At 46.8% G+C, this 21,647-nt stretch overlaps 2 protein-coding genes across 4 annotated transcripts in view; both read right to left on the bottom strand.

The window, feature by feature from the left end:
* The window catches only part of RPL37 (ribosomal protein L37), a 472,830-nt gene that overhangs the window by 240,801 nt on the left and 210,382 nt on the right, over nucleotides 1–21,647 (bottom strand). The window lies entirely within an intron of this gene.
* PLCXD3 (phosphatidylinositol specific phospholipase C X domain containing 3) overlaps nucleotides 1–21,647 on the bottom strand; it is a 170,926-nt gene that overhangs the window by 58,671 nt on the left and 90,608 nt on the right. Inside the window, exon 2 of the mRNA XM_064140591.1 lies at nucleotides 6,232–6,940. Within this exon, the coding sequence (XP_063996661.1) occupies nucleotides 6,232–6,940 (709 nt within the window). The remainder of the gene's footprint in view (nucleotides 1–6,231; nucleotides 6,941–21,647) is intronic.

Below are 21,647 nucleotides of genomic sequence, written 5' to 3'. Positions count from 1 at the left end.
CCACGTTTTTCTTGAAGACCTCAAGGGACAGTGCTTCCACCACCTCCCTGGGCAGCCCATTCCAGTGCCAATCACTCTCTCTGCCAACAACTTCCTCCCAACATGCAGCCTAGACCTACCCCAGCACAACTTCAGACTGTGTCCCCTTGTTCTGTTGCTTGTTGCTTGGGAGAAGAGGCCACCCCCCACCTGGCTACAGCCTCCCTTCAGGTAGTTGTAGACAGCAATGAGGTCACCCCTGACCCTCCTCTTCTCCAGGCTAAACAGGCCCAGCTCCCTCAACCTCTCCTCACAGGGTTTGTGTTCCAGGCCCCTCACCAGCTTTGTTGCCCTTCTCTGGACACATTCCAGCACCTCAACATCTCTCTTGAATTGAGGAGCCCAGAACTGGACACAGCACTCAAGGTGTGGCCTGACCAGTGCTGAGTACAGGGGAAGAATAACCTCCCTTGTCCTACTGGCCACACTGCTCCTGATGCAGAGGCAACAGATATTTACAGAGCTGTGTCTGCTTGCAGTTTTCCTGGTCTGACTTATAACAAGGTTTTCCTGGTAAGGTAGCCTCTGCTCTTCAAATTGCAAATAATCTCAGGACTAGCAAACAACTCCAGAGACCAAAACCTGGTTATGTTTTATTTGACCTGAAAGGATCTAAACTTTGTTCTATTTTTAGAATTAAGTCACTATGCAAATAAAAATGGCCACTGTGCAGATGGAGGAAGACACAACTGCAGGTTTCATTTGACAATTTCAAAGGAACACTTCTTAGATGCAGCATTTAATTCAGGGGAAGAACCACCCACACCAGAATTTCATTTGAAAAATCCAAGCTTATCCCACATTTGTATTCTTACCTTTCAAAATTCAATGTGAGGGACAAACTCCACCTGAGAATAGTTACAAAACTGATGCCAAAACCCAGACACTGCTGTGTTCAGTTCTGGGCCCCTCAGTTTAGGAGGGACATCGAGATGCTTGAGCGTGTCCAGAGAAGGGCGACGAGGCTGGGGAGAGGCCTTGAGCACAGCCCTATGAGGAGAGGCTGAGGGAGCTGGGATTGGTTAGCCTGGAGAAGAGGAGGCTCAGGGGTGACCTTATTGCTGTCTACAACTACCTGAGGGGTGGTTGTGGCCAGGAGGAGGTTGCTCTCTTCTCTCAGGTGGCCAGCACCAGAACGAGAGGGGACAGCCTCAAGCTACGCCAGGGGAGATTTAGGCTGGAGGTGAGGAGAAAGTTCTTCACTGAGAGAGTCATTGGACACTGGAATGGGCTGCCCGGGGAGGTGGTGGAGTCGCCGTCCCTGGGGCTGTTCAAGGCAGGATTGGACGTGGCACTTGGTGCCATGGTCTAGCCTTGAGCTCTGTGGTAAAGGGTTGGACTTGATGATCTGTGAGGTCTCTTTCAACCCTGATGATACTGTGATACTGTGATACTGTGATAAGTGAAAATCTCCTTACTAAGCATTTACTAACAAGCAGGAACCGGTATAAAAAGTTTGCACTGTCTACTTGGACACAATGATGGGATCTGAAGTGTGCCATTTGATCATTTCACAAATAATAGTGATGTGGTTCAAAGCAACAAATACATAGAATCATAGAATCAACCAGGTTGGAAGAGACTTCAGGATCATCCAGTCCAGCCTATCACCCAGCCCTAGCCAGTCAATCAGCCCATGGCACCAAGTGCTCCATCAAATCTTTGCTTGAACACCTCCAGGGACGGCAACTCCACCACCTCCCTGGACAACCCATTCCAATGCCAATCACTCTCTCTGGCAAGAATTTCCTTCTCACATCCAGTCTAGAATACACAGCCCAGCTGGAACATATCCCTTGGCTCCTTTAGCACAAATTATGTACTTTTATTTACTGAAACATTAATGAAGCAACGTTGAAAAGACTTTCTGAAAATGCTACCAATTGTTTATCTATTTATTTTTTGTAGCAGCATCATCACCAAATGAGGAGCAGTTCTGACTACAGTTGACACTTACCTCCAGAGCAGTAGTTTCTATGCACACAAACACATGCTCCAAGCCTGTGCTCTCTTACAGTGTACTTGTAAAATAAAAATACACAGAAGCCAAAGTTTGAAGACTATATACTAGCTTTGGAGATAATTTAAGACGTCCCTTTAGAATCACAGAACCAGTCAGGATTGGAAGGGTCCACAAGGATCATCCAGTTCCAACCCTGTGCCATGCCCAGGGACACCTTACCCTAGAGCAGCCTGACCACAGCCTCAGCCAGCCTGGCCTTAAACACCTCCAGCCATGGGGCCTCAAACACCTCCCTGGGTAACCCATTCCAGCCTCTCACCACTCTCAGGCTCAATAACTTCCTTCTCACCTCCACTCTGAATCTCCCCACCTCCAGCTTTGCTCCATTCCCCCCAGTCCTGGCACTCCCTGAGAGCCTCAAAAGTCCCTCCCCAGCTTTTTTGTAGGCCCCCTTCAGATCCTGGAAGGCCACAAGAAGGTCACCTGGGAGCCTCCTCTTCTCCAGACTCAACAGCCCCAACTCATTCAGTCTGTCCTCATAGCAGGACAGACTGCTCCAGCCCACTGAGCATCCCAGTGGCCCTTCTCTGCACACACTCCAGCATCTACACATGCCTCTTGTAATGGGGGCTCCAGAACTGGATGCAGTACTCCAGGTGTGGTCTCAGCAGAGCAGAGATGGAGAGAATCACCTCCCTGGCCCTGCTGGCCACACTTCTGATGCAGGTCCGGATCTGTTTGTCCCTCTGGGCTGCAAGTGCACACTGCTGGCTCATGCTGAGCTTCTCATTCACCAGCACCCCCAAGTCCCTCTGCTCAGGGCTGCTCTCCAGCCACTCACTGCCCAGCCTGGAGTTGTGCTTGGGATTGCATTGACTCAGATGTAGGACACTGCACTTGGTCTTGTTGAACCTGATGAGGTTGGTTTGTGCCCACATCTGCTGCCTGTCCAGGTCCCTCTGAATGGACCCCTGCCCTCAGCCTGGCTGCTGCACCACACAGCTTGGTGTCGTCAGCAAACTCAATGCCTCTGTCTATGGCACCCACAAAGATGTTGAACAAGACTGGTCCCAGGACTGATCCCTGAGGGACTCCACTTGTCACTGGCCTCCACTTGGACATGAAGCCATTGACAGCCACTCTTTGGGTGCAGCCATCAAGCCAGTTCTTGATCCATCTTGTGCTCCACCCATCAAACCCAGGTGTCACCAGCTTGGAGACCAGGATGTGATGCAGGACAGAGTCAAAGGCCTTGCTTAGGTCCAGGTAAACAACATCAGTTGCTTTATTTTGCAATGGTTAAAAGAGCTATTCAGAGAATGGCAAAAATAGTCATGCAGCAGATGTGAATACATGCTAGAGGATTAGGTGAAAAATCTCAGATGCAGTCTGGAAAAATACTTCCAGGTACTTCAGACCAATTATTTAATGACATTTCAAGATAGTCATACTCAAAATCTGTTGCTGATAAAGGCATTCTGAGAGTTCAAAGGCTCAAGCAATTCAGTACTTAAACATATCCTGGATCTATCTGAAGATTCTGTTTTTCCAAACAGCTTCAATGAAGCACATTATGAGCCAGAGAAAACAAAGAGTTCTTTAATGGCTATTTAACTGATGCCGCAAGTTTTAAGCAGAACCTGGTAGTTTCTTGATTGTGCTACTTCATGTCCTAAAGAATGCTCAGAAAAATGTCTGCCAGGAAAAACAACAAACCCCTGAACAACAAGGTGAGTGCTTAACAGGAGAAAACACCGTCAAAGTAGTGCTGCAGTATGGAGAACTGCTCTTTGGACTCCAATGGAGTCTACAGAAATGTAGGCAGAGGATATTCCAACAGCTGCAAATGCAGTCGTGCAGGCACTCCTGGAACACACTGCATGGCTTATAAACCCTTCTGTGTCAGTGTTTTACCATTTCAGGTAGATATTTTTTCCCCTGTCTTTTTTTCCCCCTTCCTTTCAAGTTAACAGTACCTCGGGAAGGCTGGCATAAAAAAGACTCACTGTTTGTCAAAACTGAAGCACAGTTTCTTTGCAAGTGGCAGTGTCACAGGCACTGTCATTCATCTTGTAAAAGGGGCCACTAGACCTTTCTGGCACAGGCACATCCATGAAAAGAGAAGAATATTAGCAGGCCACTGACCTTCATTACGAATTATTTACACTCTGCAACACTTCTGGTTTCTTCAAGGGATCAAAAAAAAAACAAACTCTTGTTCTTGTGTCTTGGCATTACATTCCATGTTTCCTACTAAGTTGTCAAGAACACAGTCACACATACACACCTTTAAGCTAAAAGCTGGCTGTGATTTTTCAAAGTCAGAATGGTATAAATAATGCATGTCCTGAACAGATAGCTTTTTTTTGGTAGCCTTAACAACTAATGGCCTGTCAACATAGCAGTCAGTGTACAGAGCCTTTACAATTAACTCTTTCCTGTGCGATAAACAAAGGCCTGGTAGGAGGCAAATTCAAAGCATCACAGAAGCATTCAGGTTGGAAAAGCCTCTCAGGATCACCAAATCACAAATGATACTGTGATACTGTGAAATCCAAACAATATCTCTGCTCTACAATGTGCACCCTAAACCATTTCCCTGAGCACCACCAAGTCCAACCTATAACCCTACTCAACAAGATTCACCTTAAACCATATCCTTAAGCACCCCATCTAAAAGACCCTTAAACACATCCAGAGTTGGTGACTCAACCACCTCCCTGGGCAGGTCATTCCAGTGCCTGATCACTCTTGCTGGGAAAAAACTGTTTCCTAACATCCAGTCTAAACCTACCCAGTGGCAGCTTGAGGCCATTCCCTCCTGTTCTATCGCAAATTACCTGTGAAAAGAGATCAGCACCAACCTCTACACAAGGTCCCTTCAGGTAGCTGTAAACAGCAATGAGGTCTCCCCTCAGCCTCCTCCTTTTCAAACTTATCATCTCTAGCTCCCTCAGTTGCTCTTCATAAGATTTATTCTCCAGGCCCTTCACAGCTCCTCTGCACCGACTCCAGCACCTCCACATCCCTCTTGTAATGAGATATCCAAAACTGAACACAATACTTGAGGTGTGGCCTCACCAGATCACACTAATGGTATCCTGAGACCTATAATACAACATATAATGGCATGCATAAAGAAAAATAATGCATTGTTAAGGTGTGTAGAAGTAGCTAAAAATACAAATCCTTTAGTATCAGGCTTTGCTGATGTGAAAGCAATTATTTACCCAGCACCTGAGGCCCACTGCATAAATAAACACTTAAGTGATCTCAATCACTCAGATAGATTTGTCAACATCCAATAAAGAAACCCAAGGCAAAATATGCAGCGCCCATGGTAAGAAATTGTATTTGAAAACCAGAACAAAACCCCCAACATCCAGAAAAAGTCTAAGCAAATCCCCTAAGATCTTATTAGGCTGTAGTGACAGGACTTTCTTTCAAGATACAAAAGCTTCTCCTTCAGTGTGTTTCCTTTTAAGCATCCTAGGATTATCCCCTAATGAAGATGATCAGAGGGTTGCAGCAGCTCTGCTATGAGGACAGACTATGAGAGCTGGGGCTCTGCAGCCTGGAGAAGAGAAGGCTTCCAGGAGTCCTTGGAGTGGCCTTCCAGTATTTGAAGGAGGCTACAGGAGGGCTGGGGAGGGATGATTTATAAGGTCTTGTAATGACAGGACAAGAAGTAATGGGTTTGAATTGGCAGAAGGGAGATTTAGACTTGATGTTAGGAAGAAGTTCTTTGCAGTGAGGGTGGTGAGACACTGGCACAGGTTGCCCAGGGAGGTTGTGGTTGCTCCCTCCCTGGAGGTGTTCAAGGCCAGGTTGGATGAGGCCTTGCATGACCTGTTCTAGTGGGAGATGTCCCTGCCTAGGGTGGGGGGTTGGAACTGGATGAGCTTTGAGGCTCCTTCCAACAAAACCATTCTGTGATTCTATGTTCCAAAGATACTCATTCTTCAGTATCTTGCACGACAATAGGCATCTGAGTAGGGGCAGATCTCCCCTGTGTCTTCACCAAGGGGAAAGGATGCAGTGCAGACTTGCTCTTATTAATCACAGTACCTATTAAAATAAACCCATTCCAACCTAAACCATTCTATGATTCTAGCCCAGAGTCGCACGGAAGAAACACAACTACTGAAGTTTCAGTGGGGGCTAGAAAAGCAGCGTTGCCAACACACACATTCAGAACAGTCCATACAACTTACTCACCAGAAACTTACCTTTCTGTGATTGTCTCTCTGAGACCACTAGCAACACCTTTCACCACCGTGCTAGCCTTTGGTGTCAGCACTACTTGAGAGATGAAAAAGGAGCCTTTCTTTCTTCTTTCAGTGATTGACGCCTGGAGGAATTGAATCAGTTTTTCCGGATCTGTTGTGTTTGCCCAGGGGGCTGGCATCATCTGGCCTGGCCAAAGAAACGGTACTTCAAGAGCCACTGGGCTATGGTAGAACACCAGCACTTGGTGTTCCTTTTCCCATAGGTACTGGAGACTTACTTCATGGGCAAATATAGCAGGACACATTTTGTTGCCGTATGTATCTTTGAGCATCTGAACAAGCTTTTCATGATGATATTTCTGCATCCCATAGAAATGATTGAAGTCCAAGAAGACCACTTCCTTTGGGTGCTCAGCCAGAAATGCATTGATCTCTTCCAGGCCCTCCTTCACTTTGGCACTGAATAAGCCATGAGCAAAGTAGAGTTCGTTGTCCGGGTCTCTGGGCTTGGTGGAAATTCTGAGGTCGAAATACCGTATACCTGCCCCGAGCTGGCTGGTGAAGTTCATGGTCTGCGTAGCCAACCACTTCCTCATCAGCTTTTTAGCCACAGTCCCAAAAACAGACACAAAATTCTGCACCGTTTCTGGCTGTTCAGGCCCAACTGGAGAGGCTTCATCGATGTAGAAGCTAAATGAGTCATGAGACCCTAAAAACACAACGTAGGAAAGCGATCAATATTGCATTCATACACTAAAAACGCATTAATGATTCTTACCTGGTAAATGTGACCTGTATCAACATTCACCAATGCAAACCCCCCTGCCCTGTGTCTCAACAAATGACATTTATCTGGCAGCATTTACCCCACATCAGCACCTCAGAGGAACTTGAAGGAACAGCAACACCTATTGTACCACTTGTCTATATTCCCTCACTCTCTTCCAGCTCTTCCTTATGCCTTTAAGCTCTGACTACAAACAACAGGCTCTGAATGTCACAGGATATTAGAGGTGGAAGGGACCCAAGGAAAGCACCGAGTCCAACTCCCCTGCCAGAGCAGGACCACACAATCTAGCACTGATCACAGAGGAACACATCCAGACAGGCCTTGAAAGTCTCCAGGGAAGGAGACCCCACAACCTCTCTGGGTAGCCTGTGCCAGTGCTCTGTGACCCTTACAGTCAAGAAGTTCCCCCTTGTAATGAGCTGCAACCTCCTGTGCTGCAACTTACACCATCTCTCCTTGTCCTATCCCAGGGAGCAAGTGAGCAGAGCCTGTCCCCACACTCCTGTGCTGCAGTTTGTCTCCATTACCCCTTGTCCTATCCCAGGACAACTGAGAAGAGTTTGTCCCCTCCCTCTTGACCCCCAGCCCTCAGATATTTATAAACATTGATTATATCCCCTCTAAGTCTTTTATTCCCCAGGCCAAACAGTCCCAGGTCCTTCAGCCTCTCCTCACAGGGCAGTGCTCCAGCCCCTTCAGCATCTTTGCAGCCCTCCACTGGACTCTCTCCAGTAGATCTCTGTCCCTCCTGAACTGGGGAGCCCAAAACTGAACACAATATTCCAGGTGAGGTCTCAGCAGGACAGAGTGGAGGGGGAGGAAAACCTCCCTCGATCTGCTGGCCGCATTCCTCTTAATGCAGCCCAGGATCCCGTTTGCCTTCTTGGCCACAAGGGCACATCATGGTTGCTTTGTCAGGGACTTGCTTTATGGAGAGATATGCTGACAGTGGAATATGCTTATCACCCCTGTCTACCACCAGCCCCCTGAACATCTGGTGTTCAAATCTGGCACTTTATGCAGAAACGCTGCAGTGATGCAGGCAGAGCTGCACTGCCCCAACCAGAGGGGATGCTTCTGGACAGAATCACCACAGCAAGCACGTCTGCCCTTCAGTCTAGGTCACACTGGTTGCAAAATTCCTTCAAGGTTGGCAGTACTTGTGCTTCTGAAACAGACTGTAGCACTGGGCCCCCAGAGACCTAAATCCTAGCACCAAAACTGGTTCAGAGCACAAGTCCTGCCAGCTACTTCTGGTTTTGTAGGTGCTTTTCAAAACTGCTTACAAAAATTGCTTTCCAAAGCATGCACACTGTGGCAAGTAAGTACCACATAAATGAAATCCTGCAAGTCAGTCATTTCTGATGGCAATGCTATTTTAACTGAAGTGGAACAAACCCTAGTAACGGAAATGACAGCTATAACATTTTCCTCTTAACAATAAATGGAGTCACGACAAAACCATCCCATGACTCTGGCTTAGGATCTAGCTTTGTTTCAGCTGCAAAAATCTCCTCTGATTTTGTATGCCTTGCTCTTCATCTTTGCCTCTTTGAGTTGCAATTTAACTGCAGATGAATTTTCCCTTTTCGATGAAGCTTTCTACTGCTAAATGCTGTAAGCAAAGGCATATTCCTTGCAGAACCTGATTAGTATCTGGTTACACATCGATATCCCAGGAGACCAGATCTGCATACAGAAATTTTAATGGTAAAACAAATCATTAGAGCAGTGACTTGTGTTCCCACAGTGTTACAGGGAAAATCAATGAGAACATTAAATGTTGTGTTCAGTGTAATTTGCAGTAATCTAAAAATCAAAGTAAATTCAGTCTTGTTTAAAACAAGGCGTAGCTACTGGTATTAGAAAGGGCTGGATCTTGCAAGCTCTCACTTTGTTCAAGGAAGTGGCTTTTATTTCAGTAGGAGTTTACGTGAGAGTGTGAACAAAAAAAGATTTACAGACTGCATCAGGTTGGAAGGGACCCTCAAAGGTTATCTTATGAGCTCAGCAGGGACACCTCCAACTAGATCAGGCTGCCCAGGGCCACATCAAGTCTGATCTTGAATGTTTCCAGGGATGAGGCTTGAACCATATCCCTGGGCAACCAGTTCCAGTATTTTTCAATGTTCATTATCATAGAATCATAGAATCAGTCAGGTTGGAAGAGACCTCCAAGATCATCCAGTCCAACCTAGCACCCAGCCCTAGCCAGTCAACCAGACCACGACACTAAGTGCCTCATTCAGGCTTTGCTTCAACACTTCCAGGGACGGTGACTCCACCACCTCCCTGGGCAGCCCATTCCAATGCCAATCACTCTCTCTGACAACAACTTCCTCCTAACATCCAGCCTAGAACTCTCCTGGCACAACTTGAGACTGTGTCCCCTTGTTCTATTGCTGGTTGCCTGGCAGAAGAGACCAACCCCACCTGGCTATAGTCTCCCTTCAGGTAGTTGTAGACAACAATGAGGTCTGCCCTGAGCCTCCTCTTCTGCAGGCTGCACACCCCCAGCTCCCTCAGCCTCTCTTCATAGGATTTGTGCTCCAGGACCCTCAACAGCTCCATTGCCCTTCTCTGGACACATTCCAGCACCTCAACATCTCTCTTGAATTGAGGGACCCAGAACTGGACACAGTACTCAAGGTGTGGCCTGACCAGTGCTGAGTACAGGCGCAGAATAACCTCCCTTGTCGTACTGGCCACACTCTTCCTGATGCAGGCCAGGATGCCATTGGCTCTCTTGGCCACCTGGGCACACTGATGCCTCATCTTCAGCCTACTATCTATCAGTACCCCCAGGTCCCTTTCCTCACGGCTACTCTCCAGCCACTCTGTTCCCAGCCGGTAACACTGCTTGTCATTGTTGTAGCCAAAGTGTAGAACCCTGCACTTGGCCTTGTTCAATCTCATCCCATTGGTCTCTGTCCACCCATCCAGCCTGTCCAGGTCCCTCTGCAGGGCTCTCCTACCTTCCAACAGATCCACACCTGCTCCTAGCTTGGTGTCATCTGCAAACTTACTGATGCTGGACTCAATCCCCTCGTCCAGATCATCAATAAAGATATTGAACAGGACTGGGCCCAGCACTGATCCCTGGGGCACACCACTAGTGACAGCTGCCAGCTGGATGTGGCACCATTCACCACCACTCTCATATTATAAAGAGCTTCCTCCTTATGTCCAACCTAAGTCTATCCTGCTCTATTTTAAAACCATTGCCCCTCATCCTGACACTATATGCCCTTTTAAACAATCCTTCCCCAGCTTTCCCACAGGCCCCTTTCAGATTTGAAGTGTAGTTAGAATGTCTCCCTGGAGCCTTCTCTTCTCCAAGCTGAACAGCCCAAATTCGTTCAGCCTGTCTTTGTAGATGAGGACTCAGATCATCTGTGTGTCCCTCCTCTGGACTCAGTCCAGCAGATCTATGTCCTTCTTGTGTTGGGGATCCCATAGCTGGACACAGAAGTCCAAATGAGGTCTTTGCAGAACAGAGTGGCAGATTCACTTCTCTCGACCTGCTAGCCATGCTTCTTTCCATGCAGTCCAGGAGCAGCAAACAGATTTCTGGGCTTAAAGTGCATGTTGCTGGCTCATGTCCAGCTTCTCATCCGTCAGTACCTCCAAGTCCTCTTCCACAAGACTTTTTCTCAATTTCATCACTCCCCAACCTATACTGACATCAAGGATTGCTCCAATCTTGGTACAAGATAGCCTGCACTTTGCTTCATGGAACATCATGGGATTCTCCTCAGTCCACTTCTCCAGCCTGTCCAGGTGCCTCTGGATGGCATCCCACCCTTCAGGAATTATCAATCACACCATCAATAAACTTAGAATCAGAGAATCACTCCAAGTTGGAAGGGACCACAAGGATCAGACAGTTCCAACTCCCCTGCCATGCCTAGGGACACTCTACCCTACAGCAGGCTGCCCACAGCCTCAGCCAGCTTGGCCTTAAACACCTCCAGCCTTAAACACCTCCAGCCATTCCAGCCTCTCACCACTCTCATGCTCAACAACTTCCTCCTCATGTCCAGCCTGAACCTACCCATCTCCAGCTTCACTCTCTTCCCCCCAGTCCTGTCACTCCCTGAGAGCCTCAAAAGTCCCTCCCCAGCTTTTTTGTAGCCCTCTTCAGATACTGAGAGGCCACAAGAAGGTCACCTGGGAACCTTTTCTTCTGCAGAGTGAACAGCTCCAACTCTTTCAGTCTGTCCTCATAGCAGAGCTGCTGCAGCCCTCAGAGCATCCCAGTGGCCCTTCTCTGGACATGCTCCAGCATCTCCACATCCCTCTTGTAATGGGGGCTCCAGAACTGGATGCAGTACTCCAGGTGGGGTCTCAGCAGAGTGGAGCAGAGGGGGAGAATCACCTCCCTTAACCTGATGGCCACACTTCTCCTGATGCAGCCCAGGCTCTGGTTGGCTTTCTGGGCTGCAAGTGCACACTGCTGGCTCCTGTTGAGCTCCTCATTCACCAGCACCCCAAGTCCCTCTCCTCAGGGCTGCTCTCCAGCCACTCACTGCCCAGCCTGGAGTTGTGCTTGGGATTGCCTTGACCCAAATGCAGGACACTGCTCTTGGTTTTGTTGAACCTGATGAGGTTGGCTTGTGCCCACCTCTCCAGCCTGTCCAGCTTCCTCTGGATGGATCCCTGCCCTCCACTCTGTCTGCTGCACCACACAGCTTGGTCTCATCAGCAAACTTAAGAGTGCACTCAGTTTCATTGTCTGTATTATTGATGGAGATACTGAACAGCACTGCTGTGCTGGTTTGAGGCTAACTGGAATATTGTACTGAGAGAAACTAAATCCTTAGCTATGAGAAGAAAGAAAATAGCAGTGACCTATATCACTCATTCCTCTGCTTAGAGAAGCAACTGATCACATACATACAAAGCACTCACTCCTCACACATTTCTCAGTTCTCCTGGTCTGTCGGTCCGAGTGGTTGCATTTGCCTTAACTCTCTTTAATCCAATCTAACCTTTCTCCTCTAACCTTTTTGACATCTCCCCTCAGATCTCTCCAGATTTATCATGTGGGACATGTGGGGATTGGTTTGGTTATTTCTAAGGGAGGGGAAAGCGGGGAGGAGTTTGGGGCAGGAGCCTCAAGGGCAGTCTGACTGTTTCAGGAGGGATTTTTTTGTTTCTGCATTACTTTTATCTTATATATAACTGTAAATATTGGTACATTGTACACATATATGCTGGTAAATTGTGCTAAGCTGTAAATATAGCTTCCTTAACTTCCAGCCAACTGAGTCTAGTCTGAGTGAATTCATTGGGAGGGGAGGTAACTCCCAAACCATCACAAATGGTACCAATACAGACCCTTGAGGGGATACCACTTGCCACCTGTCTCCATTTGGATATCAAGCTGTTGACCCCTACCCTTTATATACAATATCTAACCAATTTCTTATCCACTGAACAGTTGATACATCAAATCCCTGTCAAACCTCTCCATCTTAGGGAAGGATGTTGTGGGGAACTGTCAAAGGCTTTAGAAAACAGATGACATCTGTTGCTGTTCCCCTGTCCACCAGTGCAGTCCCTCCACTGTAGAAAGCCACTAGGTTGGTCAGGCAGGAATTGCCCTTGTGAAGCCATGCTAGTTGTCTCAAATCACCTCCACGTGCTTCAGTACAGCTTCTAGGAGAATCTGTTCCATGATCTTCCCAGGCACAAAGGTGAGGCTAACAGGTCACTCATTTCCAGGGTCCTCTTTTTCACCCTTTTAAAAAGTGGGTGTAACATTTCCCTTCTTTTAGTCTCCAGGGACTTCACTTAACTGCCATGATCAGACATTGCAGCAGCAGGCTCAAAAAAGTATTAATCAAAGCATTTGTCCTTTACTGTCTGCTCTACATCCACTGGCAACCTGAAGTTGCAGACAAGGTAGTTAAAGTTGACCACTGGCAAATATACACCACAATGCCAAAAAAACTGCTTAGAACTACTTGAGTGAGGCAGCACAATTCTCACAGAAGAGAACTAAGGTGAACTGCTTGTCAGGAGGTACCTTTTAACTACTGGGAGTGCAAAACAGAGAAGATACCAAGTTATTTCAACAGATTGCTTAAATACAGATTTTCATTCCAGTTCTGGAACCCTCTTACAAGAAGGATATGGGGATGTTGGAGTGTGTCCAGAGGAGGGCCATGAGGATGCTCAGAGGGCTGCAGCAGCTCTGTTATGAGGACAGACTGAAAGAGTTGGGGCTGCTCAGTGTCCTGGAGTCCTGTACCCCTAAATTCCTCTCCTGCCCGGACTTCAGGGGGAAAGGGGAAAAGCTGCCTGGTTTCCCTCCCCCCTCGCCTGCCCTGCAGCCATGAAGGGGGCGACTGCCCCATGAGTTCCCGCGCTGGAGCCAGGCTGGGATTGGCCGTGCGCTGTCGCGCCTAAGGTGTGGTAACTCTGCCCTTTGTCTAGCGAAGGTTATAACTATTGGGGGTCTTCCTGCCTTTGGGGTTCCCACTTTGGAGTTTGCCTGTGCCTGGATGTATGTGTCTGCCTGAGCTCACACACTCCCCTGTGCCTGGACTGCAGAGAGACCAAGCATTTGCTTTCCTATTGACACCTTTGTGTGCCTAACGACCCTTAACGACCCTTAACGACTCCTGCAGCCGCTGGAAAGGAAGAGGAAGACAGACCGCACGAGCCAGCCTGAGTGAGTTATTTGGCTGAGCTTAATTTAGTAAGAAACCGCTATTAATTAGTAGCTGAGACCTTTTCCAACTTCTGACTTTATTCAAATATAGTCAGATTATTGATGGTATCCTCGTAGATTAAATTCTCATGTAACTGAACCTGTTTATTAAACTAAATTAATCTTTGTATATATAGTTGTGGGGGCAGGTTTTTGGGAAAATAAAAAATATCTATTTTTGATAAATTCTCGACTCGGCCACGAATCAATTCCTGCCCTCCGCAACACTCAGTCTAGAGAAGTGGAGGCTCCCAGGTGACCTTCTTGTGGCCTTCCAGGATCTGAAGGGGGCCTACAAGAAAGCCGGGGAGGGACTTTTTAAGCTACCAGGGAGTGCCAGGACTGGGGGGAATGGAGCAAAGCTGGAGGTGGGGAGATTCAGAGTGGAGGTGAGGAGGAAGTTGTTGAGCATGAGAGTGGTGAGAGGCTGGAATGGGTTGCCCAGGGAGGTGTTTGAGGCCCCATGGCTGAAGGTGTTCAAGGCCAGGCTGGCTGAGGCTGTGGTCAGCCTGCTCTAGGGTAGGGTGTCCCTGGGCATGGCAGGCGGGTTGGAACTGGATGATGCTTGTGGTCCCTTCCAAGCCTTATTGATTCTATGATCATGCACTCATGTACATTTCCTTTTGCCTTTGTGCTGACCTAATCTCCTAACCAGCTTACTCATGCCACTCAAGCAAATTAAAAATCTTTACACTTGGCAGAGCAAATTAGAGCATGATCATGCCCATGTCATGCCCCAAATCACTATGTGACTTAGTTGTGGCAATTAATGAGGCAGTAATTATAAAATATGTAGTTAATTTTACTTCCAGAAAGCCCTGCCCACAACTACATATGAATTAGTTACATTTGGGTCCTAATTCAGTCAGGAAAATCTTCACAGGGATGCTTATGGGCAATTCATTCATTCAGAGAATCACAACACTGGAAAAATTTAGGCACAAAAATGGCTTTGCCTCACAAATAGGCAGCCTGGCGCCCTAGGGGCAGTCTGTGCTACTCACTACAGTGGAGTAGAAATTTCAAGGTAGACTCTGGCTCCTTTGTGGCAGTGTTGGAACTGCTCAGCCATTGAAAGGCTTCTAGATCTTCCCAGGGTGCTGGGAAAGAGGCAGATGATCTCTGACCTGATCCTGCTTCCTCTTGGCACAGAGGTTTGCTGAGGTGCAGGCAGAATCTCCTGCAGATGTACAGAGGGCACAATGTCAGTGGCACTTCTTGCCACATCATGAGGCACTTAAATGCCTTCTCCTGGGAAACTTGAGGCACTTGAGTTTCCAGGTAGTTCAAGACCAAAATATCAGGGCTGAAGCACAAGATTAAGCAGAACACATTGTCCAAGAGCAGTGAGGCAGAAGCAGCACAACTGCTTGCAGCTTAGCTCCATTTATATTACTTGCCTGTGTGCAAAGGCTTCTTTGGCCACAGAGATTCACCAATCAAAATGGCATTTGCCAAACTGACCATATCAGGTGAAGCCAGGGCTTGCTCACTCTTATCTGGGCAAGTACCTAAACACCTGTGGGTGCCTGTTTATCACTTTGGGAGGAGACATAATGGCCCAAGCCTTTGTTTTCCTCCTGCCCTTGCTTCCCCCATCAGCAGAAGGGTGGGGCAAACCAGGACATCTAATAGGCCTTTTAGCCTTCCAGGTCACTAGGCAACTAGTAATGAGAGAATCCTGTCTGAGCTTACACTTGTTTTTAGCAGCCATGTTTCCTTCCAGCTTTGTTTTCCTGTATGGTGGTATTCCTATCCTACTCTGCCTCTAGGAAGTAGACTTGCAGGTTTGTGTCACAAAACCTCAGCTCCCATGAAGACACAATGCAAGGTACATTCAGAAATACTAAATAAATGATGCTTTTGGAAGGTAGCAGTGCTTGCACATCAACTATCTTTGTTATAACAGGACAAGGAACACACTGACCTGATGTGTGGGACAGTATCACAGAAACTTCAGTCTGAGATACAGGAAAGCAAAGAGAGGGGAATGATCTGTCACAAGTTACACAGGGAGAAGGAGTAAGCTGATATTCCAACTGTAATTAAGAGGACCATTTTGCTACGAGTACTAATTGTCTAGCACTTCCTATAATCTTTACACACAGTTTTCCCACTGTTGCAGCAATACATCGTTGATCCAAGGAGGCAAGGATGAAGATTCATATATCACGTGGCGAACAGAGGGGTAAAGGCAGTGTGCATAAGCTACAGACTGTCAAGTCAAGAAAACAAAGTGGGTAAAGCCACTTTAAACAAATGGAAGACACCTCACAATTACAGGTTTTATTTCATGGAGAATTTTGAGACGCGTGCTGGAAGAGCAGAACAGCAGGGCACAGGCAATCTGGAAAGCATCAAAGACTCTCTCCTTCTGCAAGGCACCCCTTTAAGCAGAGGAGGAACACTGCTGGACATGATATGAATTACAGAACAAATGGGTAGAGATGAGAAAGGCTGAAGCCAGCCTTAGCCTGAGTGATTATGGGGTGCTACCAGAGTTTAAAATACTGTGGCAAGCAAGAGAAGCAAACAGCATAACAAAGATCCTGGATTTCAGAGCAGCAGTCTTAGCTGCTTCAGGAAATTGGTACCTGGTAGCCCACAGAAGAATTACCTTAAACAGCAGAAGACTCAGGAGAAATGGTTGAACTTTCTTGAAAGACAACCTCTCTAAAGTATAGGAACAGTGTACAAGGAAACAAGGAGGCAAGGCAGGGGCAAGTTTGGCTAAGTGCATAACTCCTACGTGAGCTCAAATTGAAAAAGTGCAGAGAGTGTAAGCAGGGGCAGACTCCCTGCAGGGAACAGAAGGGCTGCAGGGAACTGGGAAGGGCATAGCTTGGTTGGAGTTCCTAGAAGTGTCAGGATAGCTGCATGGGATGGGAAAAGCAATAGACAGATGTAAGTTGATATGACAGGACTCACTTGAGCACACAGAAGGCACAGGCCAAGATCACTGTAAGGCTGCCCTCTCTCATCTTTGACAGATCACACTGCCCAGAGAAGGTAAAAGTGACACCTCTCTTCAAAATGCAAATGCAGGACAGCCCAGGAAACAACAGGAACAGTGTGGCCAGTAGGACAAGGGAGGTTATTCTGCCCCTGTACTCAGCACTGGTCAGGCCACATCTTGAGTGCTGTGTCCAGTTCTGGGCTCCTCAATTCAAGAGAGATGTTGAGGTGCTGGAACATGTCCAGAGAAGGGCAACAAAGCTGGTGAGGGGCCTGGAGCACAGCTCTGTGAGGAGAGGCTGGGGGTGTTTAGCCTGCAGAAGAAGAGGCTCAGGGCAGACCTCATTGCTGTCTACAACTACCTGAACGGAGATTGCAGCCAGGTGGGGTTGGTCTCTTCTCCCAGGCAACAAGCAACAGAACAAGGGGACACAGTCTCAAGTTGTGCCAGGGGAGGTCTAGGCTGGATGTTAGGAGGAAGCTGTTGTCAGAGAGAGTGATTGGCATTGGAATGGGCTGCCCAGGGAGGTGGTGGAGTCACTGCCTCTGGAGGTGTTTAAGTAAAGCCTGGCTGAGGCACTTAGTGCCATGGTCTAGTTGACTAGATATGGCTGAGTGCTAGGTTGGACTGGATGATGTTGGAGGTCTCTTCCAACCTGGTTGATTGTATGGTTCTCTGATAAGTTTCACTCCCAGGGAAGACTACAGAGCAGGTCCTAGTGGAAACCATTTCCACCTTACAAATAGTAAAAAAGGTGACTAGGATCAGCTACCATGGATTTAGCAAGAAGAAACACTGACTGACTAACCTGATAGTTTTCTAGGTGCAATGACTGGCTTTGACACAACCAAAAATTTCCTTTTACTTCAGCAAGGTCTCCCTTAGTATGCCTGCAGTCTAACTGGGAAGACACCAACTAGGTAAGTGCACTATAAGGTATGTGAAAAATGGCCAGGATCATCACACCCAAAGGGTTGTGGCTGAAGGTTCAAATTCTAATTCATACCTGATTAGAATCCAATTCTGTTTAACATCTCTATCAGTGACACAGACATTGTGATAGGGAACACTCTCAGCAAGCTTTCAAGTGAAATCCAGTTGGAGGAAGAGGTTAATGCTGTGGGGAGGAAAGCAGTTAGTCAGAGAAACTTCTGCACAGCAGAGAAGCTGGATCACAGTAATCTTAAGAAGTTCAAAGGCAAGATGGACCCAGGACTGACAACCCTTTTCAGTAGCACAACTGGAGACCAACTGGGTAAACACAGTCCTGCAGAAAAACACTTGTTCACCTGGGCATAAGGGAAAAACAACTTCCCCACAAGAGCAGGCAAGCCCTGGAGAAGTCCAGCAGGCCTGAACACTGCGTCCCTGACTCTGAACATCTGCCTCAATAGCCTCCTCTAACTAGGAGTTAGCTCTTCTTTCAGCAGAGGATAGACCAGATGATTCCTGGAGCTCTTTTCCAATATAAATTATTCAGTGTCTGTTTATTTGCTGCTCTCTCGAGATAAGAAAGATTCATTTCTTGGCTCTCAACCTTAGAAGCAACTACCAAGAGACACTGAGAATGTCTGCCCTAGCAAATATCCAAACCCCAAAAGTAGCCAGTTTCAACCACCAAGATATTAAACTTTCATGAACTTAGATGCAGCCAAACATTATTCAGATATTCAGGAGTAAAATGTGCAGTATCAGTTAGACTGAGAGAAAACAGCTCTAGTAATTTTACTAGGGAGAACAGTCTCCTGTTTTCCTTACTGAATCCCTTTAACAGGGCAATCAGGAATACATAACCCAATGCAGCTCAGCTATGGACATATTTATGGCTTCCCTGGAGAGCTAAGCCCCTACTTAAAAAATAATTTGGCTCAGTGCTAAAAAAAATTCCTTGGGGAAAGTGTTTCAGTACGGAATCATTTCTTCAGTCCCATGGAGATTTACACAGAAGCACAGTGAAGCTACTATTTTTAGTGACTAAGCTTTAACTTACCATTCATAAAGTGGGAAAGCAGAGCTGAACTTCTCTTTGCCTTCCTCTTGCCTCACAGTCGGCTAACAACAGTCCTGTAAACAGCACCTAGAACTGAGGTACTAAACTGAATGATGTTGTTCAGCAAATTCCTGACGTAGCAATCACACCTTGAAGATCCACAAGTCACAGAACACCCACAAATAGATAGAAGAAAAGCCTCACTGTTTCTGGTATGCTTTACTCTCTTCTCCCTCTCCCATAGGTCTCAAGCTCCCCTGGTCTCCGTGCTAGAAGTTATCAAACAGCCCTCAGGTGTCATTAAAAGCTTTACCTTCTGTTGTCTTTCTATATTTAAGAGATGCAAGCCTTGAGGACTATTGCTGAAATGTCACATGCAGTGCAGCCTAACTATGTTGAAAACACCCTTGTCAGTGGGGGCTCCATGGCGCCTGACAGCTGATCACAATGTGTTTCTTGGATGTTGTGGAGAATTGCTAGAACAAATCCCACAACCTCTACCACACAGGATAACAATGAAGATTTTTTCATAGTGATATTTCATCTGTTCTCATTGTCTACACAGCAGCCCCAAGCAGTGTTACAGGCTGGGGACAGAGTGGCTGGAGAGCAGCCAGGCAGAAAGGGACCTGGGGGTACTGATAGATAGTAAGCTGAAGATGAGGCAGCAGTGTGCCCAGGTGGGCAGGAGAGCCAAAGGCATCCTGGCCTGCATCAGGAACAGTGTGGCCAGTAGGACAAGGGAGGTTATTCTTGCCCTGTACTCAGCACTGGTCAGGCCACACCTTGAGTGCTGTGTCCAGTTCTGGGCCCCTCAATTCAAGAAAGATGTTGAGGTGCTGGAGCATGTCCAGAGAAGGGCAACAAGGCTGGTGAGGGGCCTGGAACACAGCTCTCTGAGGAGAGGCTGAGGGAGCTGGGGGTGTGCAGCCTGCAGAGGAAGAGGCTCAGGGCAGACCTCATTGCTGTCTACAGCTACCTGAAGGGAGGTTGTAGCCAGGTGAGGTTGGTCTCTTCTGGCAGACAACCAGCAACAGAACAAGGGGACACAGTCTCAAGTTGTGCCAGGGGAGGTCTGGGCTGGATGTTAGGAGGAACTTGTTATCAGAGAGTGATTGGCATTGGAATGGGGTGCCCAGGGAGGTGGTGGAGTCACTGTGCCTGGAGGTGTTGAAGCAAAGCCTGGCTGAGGCACTTAGTGCCATGGTCGACTGGATTGGACAGGGCTGGTTGCTAGGTTGGACTGGATGATCTTGGAGGTCTCTTCCAATCTGTCTGATTCTATTCTATTTTACTCTTACTGTATTCCTGTATTCCTATTTTATTCTATTCCATTCTTTTGTCTGAAAAAACGAACTAAGCAAGGAAAAAGCCCTAGATTAATCTTTATCTAGTGGCATTGCAATTTCCAGCCCAGAAATGAACACTTGAGTTGGTGCACCAGAGTATCATGCTTCATATTGTTTTTTAAATGGCTGAGTGCTGTTCTCTCCATCAAACCCACAGAACATCTCAGGAAGTCAAAAGGTGCTACTAAGAGCAATGTAATTACCTTTAGCATTCAAACTGCTTGTGTGACACAAGTAATGTTTGATAAAAAGATTACCCAGGAGAGTTAAACAAAAACAACTGGGGAAAAAAATAAAACCAAACCAGATTACAGATCATGCAGTGACTCAGCTTCCTGACAGAACTGCCTTGCTCATTGCCTCCAGTGTTCATCTCCAGTTATGTGCCCCTGAAACCATCTGAAGGTCACAGAGCTTAGCCACACAAACACACTCAGCAGTCCATGACCCTAAGGCATTGGAACAGAGGCAGACACAATCTCAGATAGTGCAAAAATCCAGATCATGAAAAGGTCAGACTCAGAACATAATACATGTATGACCACTCTTGTATACATAAACACTCTATGTACACATTATGGTTTAATGTGTACAGACAATATTCTACTACCCAGGAGAAAAAAGTCTATCTAAGCCTATAAACTCTGTCAAAATCTTACACAAAGCAACTTGGTTGTCCAAGTACCACGCTGCTCTTTCTAAGTAAACCAGTTAAAAGATACAGAGGCAGTCACAAGCAAGTAAGAGTATAACTGGTGAAGAGGAACTAAGAAGCCTAAAACTGCCCCCAGGAAGAGATACCTGGAATCTTTCTCACTGCAAGCTCCAAAACCTTTTGTTTTGTATCTGTTTGGACCAAGAACCCTGCAGAGATGGAGCTGGCCACTTCTCAGGTGTCACTCACTCAAACCTTACGGCCACAATGAGTCAAACCACCCCTGTTAGCTAAAGGTGCAGGTACCTGACAAGGAAGCTCATCCAGAGTTTCATTCCTCATCCAACAGACACATGGGATTTCTGAACTGCCCACCAATCCGCTAAACTCTACAGGTAAGGTTGTCTGTAGCACCAGCAGAACTGTGTCTACATTTTTGTCTTTCTGAAGGCTTAGGAAACCTTCTCAATGGGAAGTCATAGCAGCAGGTGCTCTTCCCACAGTCCTAGACAGACAAATCAGGCTGTAACTTGGTCTTGAGTCTGGAAAATGGGACTGTTATTAAAGATAAAAAGTTGGCCTTTCCTTTATAAGAGAGGAATATATTTCAATATGTATGAATATTTGGGTTCGTGCTGGTTTGAGGCTAAGCGGAATACTTTCATGAAATAAATTAGATCATTGTTTTACTCAAGTGAATTGTCTGATCAGAAAGCAAGAAAAAAAAAACATTTTATAGGCATGAAATTTATAGGTGGTGATTTAGGTCATACATAACAGAAACCACATTCAATCAGCCCCTGTCAAGCAATGAAAACAGCAGAGCTGTTTCGCTTTCTGTATATAAAGCCCCAAAGCTCCTATTTGAAAACAGACATAAGCCAAAATCAAAACTTTTTTTATTATAAGCACATGAAACAAGCTTGAAATCTCTATGAAGTAATACGAACACAAATCA

The sequence above is a fragment of the Pogoniulus pusillus genome, chromosome Z (assembly GCF_015220805.1).
Source record: "Pogoniulus pusillus isolate bPogPus1 chromosome Z, bPogPus1.pri, whole genome shotgun sequence".
Lineage (NCBI taxonomy): Eukaryota > Metazoa > Chordata > Aves > Piciformes > Lybiidae > Pogoniulus > Pogoniulus pusillus.
Note: the sequence above shows the minus strand (reverse complement) of the source record. Positions and strands in the feature narration are given on the sequence as shown.